We start from the raw sequence: 6,065 nt of genomic DNA, 5'->3' as shown, positions 1-6,065 counted from the left end.
TTCAGCCCTCCACACCCCGGAGTTGGGAGGCCGCGAGGCAGGGGCGCGCGTTCCTGGAGGCCTGGGGTTGCCCGCCGGCCAGCACGCCCAGTGCTGGGCCCGAGGCCTGACGGCCAACTTCCTGGTCGGCGTCGGGACTCTTCCAGCCTGGAGTCACTGCTGTCTGTCGACACGGTACTTTTTGACTCATTGTGAAGGGTATCTGCTTCCGTCCTCCAAATGCAGCCACATCCGGAGTGGGAGGTGGCGAATCTTTAGACGGCGTAAGCAGTTCAGGGAAAAATAATTTGGTACTAAAGATCAAAATGGTTTTATTATTATGTGACCACAAGGGCACAGGTGACGCCTATTTTATACGTAGGCCCTATTTTATATTCTTACTTGAGCAAGAGTGAGAGTTCTGTAACCTGAACGCATAACGTCAATTCCATCCTCATACTTTGAGGCATACACTTGGTGAACAATCTTAATATTTTTAAATTTTCTGTTTGGGGTTTGCTCTTTGGTTTCCATGGCTCATGCTTCTCATTTTCCCCATAACAAAAGTTAAACTTTAGTTGGTGGGAGTTAAACTAAACTTGAAATGATTTTCTCTAATTTTGCAGAACTGAAAACTATTCTGTGAAGTCGTTAAGGGTTGTCATTTTGTATTTTTCTGCTACTCCACTAACATGGAAATGTTGGTTTCGATAGAAGAGACAATATCAATACTAGTGTAAGATAACTTTTAGAATTGCAGATGTGATTTTTTTCCCCCTTGGTAGAAATGCAGACCTTCAGTCCTGAAGAGCAAAGTAAGAAGGGGAAAGAAAAATGGGGGAACAAAAGGCTAGGGAATGAGTTGAGCATAATTAGAAAAGAAGATGTGGAAGGAAAAAAAGGCCTATCTGAGTAGGAATGGAATCACGTTATCAGCAATTGGCTATTAGGTGACTGAAAAAAAAGTGTTTGTTTTTTTTTTTCTAACATAGAAGAGGGTTTGTAGATGCAGGAAGTTCTTGTCATTGATTATATTAGTTTTAAAGTGTCATTTCTAGTTAGGTTATGCTAATGTTCTTGTTTCACAGTAAATAGGTGACTGCTTTGGGAGTTCAACTTTGGTCATATTCTCTGATGAGAGTTAAGTGGCGTTCAGAGTCCTTGTTTCCTTTTCTTTGCTTTTACCACTCCATAACCACCTGTGGCCAGTAAGGATGACAGATGAAAACAATAAACTGTTGATTGAATAGTTTACTTTGTGGGTACAAAGCAGAAACTGAACAGATGTCTTTGTGGGGTAGGGGGGGAACCATACCATGTTTCCTTCGTAGAGAAATATGCAGTGATGTTTTTGTGCACTCTGATATGGTGAGGTTTGTTTTATGAAATCTTGTTTATGATACCAACTCATGTGAAGTTACTGTGTTATCTGAAATGATAGCACCATCAGAGCAACAGCTTTAATACACTTAGGTAGCCAGACATGTTTGTGGGTTTAGAAATGTGATGCCTACATAGTTACTAATGGTATCCCTACATCTCCATTTCAGTTCTTCATTTTATTATCTTAAACACTGTTTGCATTCATGTGTGGTTGCCATAAATACCAAGTCCTCAGAAGAATAAATTGTTAAATATTATGTATGCATTAGAGTAGAAAATATTTAAATACCTGGATGTAGTACTATAGTTATGTTTTTATAGGTCCAAAAGTGCTTTCTGATCCAGGTATGCATTTTAAAAGAGTAATTACATCGTAGATGCTATTTGATAGAAACATTTTATTCAAGGTGACATTCAAAGGCATCACCTTTTTATCTTTGTGTCTCCCACAGCACTTATCTTAGATAGGTCCTCAGACACTTAATTAACAAACGATTACTCTCTTGCCAGGGTAATGTCTGTAACTTTTTAAAGTATTGTGTTATGTAGACCTGAGAGCAATAAAACTTCTTTAAAAGAAATCAGATCAGTAAAACTTCTTCAAAAGAAATCAGATCCCACTCCTCCCCCCCCAAAAAGCTTTGTGTTATAGTAGAAAGGTTTTTGCTGTATACTGGAAGTCCAGCAGGATATATAGGTGATATGAGGGAAATTTGACAGTGATCAGTGTGGGTTATAGTGGGTCTGTGTAGCCACTTGTTGACGAAAACCTGTGGGGCTGTGATGGTGGATGAGCTGGGGGAAAGGCACTTTAACATAATTTAAAGTTATCATTAAGTGCTGTGTTTACATTTTACTTTTTTAGAAATACTTCAGAATGGTTTGAAATCTTGTGATTTGTGATTCATAGTTCATTTTATAGATATATAGCAACCCTATTTGATTCAACAGGCTGCTGAGCTTCGAGCTTACTTGAAATCTAAAGGAGCTGAAATTTCAGAAGAGAACTCAGAAGGTGGACTTCATGTAGATTTAGCTCAGATTATTGAAGCCTGTGATGTATGTCTGAAGGAAGATGATAAAGGTTTGTCTTTAATTTTTTGTAATATTATTTACTAATCATAGAGGACCTACTTTTAAAACTTTCATGTGAATTATATTTGTTTTGAGACCTTAGAACTTTTAAGCACTGTTGTTCTTAATCTTTGCATACACTCTCAGTTTATTCTCATCTGTTATACTCATGAAATAAGCCTATTTTGATAAAATATCTTTTTTACATGTTTTTTGAGTGTTATTGCACACAGTAAATACTGGTAATTTCAGAATGAACTGAAGGAAAAAATGAATCTCTTCTTTTCATAAGGTTTAGATTAATATGAGATGGAATACAATTTCAGGTAATCTAAAAGCCCATTTAATTATTTGGCTGAGTCCCTATTTATTGAGATAAAATGGGAAATTTTGAAAATTGGGAGTCCTAAAATCTCTAGTTAAGGCTTGAGATTAAACTTGGTGTACGATTAGTATCTTGCTAGTAAACATTGAAACTGTATACTACATAGACATGTAAATCAGTCTTCTGTTTTACTGGTTGAAAACCAAATCTTGGGTGGTAACTTCGTCCTTCTTCAATAAAATGTGTGAGTTGCTTTCTGAATGATAACTGTACAACAGAGCTGGTTTAGTTTGAATTCGTGTGCACTGTGTTTTTTAGTATAATGCACACCATTGAAGGAAAAGTGTTCTTTAGAACTGCTTTACAGTAGCCAGAGTACCTTTTAAGTGTTTTATGTTTAATGGTCTTTGGTGTATTAAAACACTGGAAATACATGTTTAACAAGATACATTAAATATTATAATATCACTGTTGTGTCATCCATACATGTGTAGATGTTGAAAGTGTGATGAACAGTGTGGTATCCCTCCTGTTGATCCTGGAACCGGATAAGCAGGAAGCTCTGATTGAGAGCCTGTGTGAGAAACTGGTCAAATTTCGGGAAGGTGAACGCCCATCTCTGAGACTGCAGTTGTAAGTTAACTGGAAGAGGCCCAGTTTTTCAAGGGGCTCTTCATGTTACTGTCATTTAATGGTTGAAAGCAAGAATTCTAGAACTTGACTGTCACCTGTGACTTTTATTGGTGGTGTGTCTTTGGACAAGTCACTCAACTCTCCTGTGCACCATTTCCCTCCTTGTAATGTGGCGTTCGTAATAGTATCCCTTTCAGGTTTGTTGTCAGAACATATAATCTCAATTTAGTTACCATAGTTACTGATCTCCAGCATTGTTTTATTATTTGTTTGTTAACCAGGCTAAGCAACCTTTTCCATGGGATGGATAAGAATACTCCTGTAAGATATACAGTATATTGCAGCCTCATTAAAGTGGCAGCATCTTGTGGGGCCATCCAGTATATTCCAACTGAGCTGGATCAAGTGAGTTACCATGTGAAATACTTGTTCTGCTTATAAGAAGTATAATTTTAGAGCCAATATTAGAAGCAAATATGTCTTCTAAATGTTATCTTTTAAATTGTGAAAATATGTTCACTGTGTCACTAAATTTTCTCCTTTTTGTCAATCTCGTTGTAGGTTAGAAAATGGATTTCTGACTGGAACCTCACCACTGAGAAAAAACACACCCTTTTAAGGCTACTTTATGAGGCACTTGTGGATTGTAAGAAAAGGTATTCAGAATTAATGTACTGACTTAAAAGATAATGGCAATATAAGTAGTTGAGACTTTTTTAAGGACACGTAGGATAAGTGACTTGCTCTACTTCGTTCTCTAAGGAGTTGCTATAAATTTCTTTCTGTAAATTTCACCTAAATTAAAGATAACTGCAAAGTTTAAAATAGTCTTTCCTATCTTTAAACTTTTTAAAAAGCAAAACTTGCTTTTGTTCTAAAAATGGTACAACTGTTAATCCCAAAGCTGTGTGTAATATTAGACTAAGTTATTTAATGGTGCTTTGATGTCTTAGTATAGGGTAGTGCTATCACTTTTGTTTAATGGTGGTGAGGGTCTATCAGTCAGAGTCATAGTCTCTTAATATATAACAGTGCCCCTGAGATGAAATTTTGCAATAGACTGTACTAAATGGTACTTAATTGTGCCTTTGCAAGGTCTTGAGTTTCTAAGTCTTGTATTCAGCCCAGCAAACTTCATGCCCAAAATATTTATTCTTCATCTAGTTTATGGATGCTACCAAATGATATATTTGGCCCAGTTTTTAGAATTAGGGTTGAAGGATAATCCTACCATTTTGACCTGGCTTTTCAATTTCTCTTTTCACATAGTGGTTAAAAACTTTTAGGAAAAGTAATCAGTCTTCAGTTTCGGGTTTTTTTTTTTATTATTATTATTATTTGCAGTACGTGGGCCTCTCACTGTTGTGGCCTCTCCCGTTGCGGAGCACAGGCTCTGGACGCGCAGGCTCAGCGGCCATGGCTCATGTGCCCAGCCGTTCCGCAGCATGTGGGATCTTCCCGGACTGGGGCACAAACCTGCGTCCCCTGCATCGGCAGGTGGACTCTCAACCACTGCGCCACCAGGGAAGCCCTTCAGTTTAGTTTTATTGCACAATTTTTATAGTTGCTTTCAGTGCTAGGGTGTTTAATATATTAGAGACAATCAATAAGATTAATGTTTCTGTTATGTTAAAGTAATGTAAAGTTTTTGCAAATCATTTACATTTAATAATACAAGAGGAAATTATATTTTTGTTGTGAAAGTTGCAGTGTTTTATTATAAAAGAAGTTAAGCAGGGAATCTTGCATTAATAGCCTATTTCACTTTGTATCAGTGGTTACTGTCTGTTACATGCTAGCACACCTGTGGCAGCATTCTAGCCAGTTGTCAGTAACTGTTAAGAGTAGGTAGTTTTATATTGGACAGTCTCAAATGGGGAGGGCATATATGCTATTGGAGAAAGAATCCATATTTTAATATATGCTATAAATGAGCAGGCTGTGGAATAAAACTACTGGGATTTCAAACCTTGGCTTTCCTACTTGTATATGACACTAAATAAATCTCTGTACTTCAGTTTCCAACTTCAGAATGGATATAATAGTAGTACTTACCTCATGAGGTTGTTGAAAAGATTAAATAAGCTAATGTACACATGAAGTTCTTAAAATAGTGGTTTCCTTATTGAGAAAGCACTCAGTAAATATTGGTTATTTTATTCCTATCATCCTTTTCATTTTTTCAAGCTCATCTTTAAAAAGTTAGTCTGGGCTTCCCTGGTGGCGCAGTGGTTGAGAGTCTGCCTGCCGATGCAGGGGACACAGGTTTGTGCCCCGGTCCGGGAAGATCCCACATGCCGCGGAAACTGCGCGTCCGCAGTGGGAGAGGCCACAACAGTGAGAGGCCCGCGTACCGCAAAAAAAATAAAATAAAAAGTTAGTCTTTTTTTCTGGTACAGTAATTTAAAATGATGAGTGTTACTGTTTCCCTTTGAATGTCTGGTGCTTATCAGAGATGATGACTGCTCATTGGATGATTTCTCTAATTGCTGTTTAGTAGATACTCAGTCTTTTCTGTGTAAAAACGAAATAACTAAGGTAATTACAAAGAATTACAAAGCTAATTCTCAGAGAAATTGAGATAAGACATCATTACCCATCTTGTGCTCTCCTAGACATACCCTAATGTTAACATATTAGGAAGTATCTGCAGCATTTGTCACAGGTGATC

At 37.3% G+C, this 6,065-nt stretch overlaps 1 protein-coding gene across 1 annotated transcript in view; it reads left to right on the top strand.

Moving 5' to 3' along the window:
- The window catches only part of EIF3M (eukaryotic translation initiation factor 3 subunit M), a 17,214-nt gene that overhangs the window by 255 nt on the left and 10,894 nt on the right, over positions 1–6,065 (top strand). Inside the window, exons 2-5 of the mRNA XM_007460910.1 lie at positions 2,314–2,446; positions 3,256–3,394; positions 3,676–3,799; positions 3,956–4,050. Of these exons, the coding sequence (XP_007460972.1) occupies positions 2,314–2,446; positions 3,256–3,394; positions 3,676–3,799; positions 3,956–4,050 (491 nt within the window). The remainder of the gene's footprint in view (positions 1–2,313; positions 2,447–3,255; positions 3,395–3,675; positions 3,800–3,955; positions 4,051–6,065) is intronic.

The sequence above is a fragment of the Lipotes vexillifer genome, unplaced genomic scaffold (genome assembly GCF_000442215.2).
Source record: "Lipotes vexillifer unplaced genomic scaffold, Lipotes_vexillifer_v1.1 scaffold627, whole genome shotgun sequence".
NCBI classification, from domain to species: domain Eukaryota; kingdom Metazoa; phylum Chordata; class Mammalia; order Artiodactyla; family Lipotidae; genus Lipotes; species Lipotes vexillifer.
This window is presented reverse-complemented; position numbering and strand designations above follow the sequence as displayed.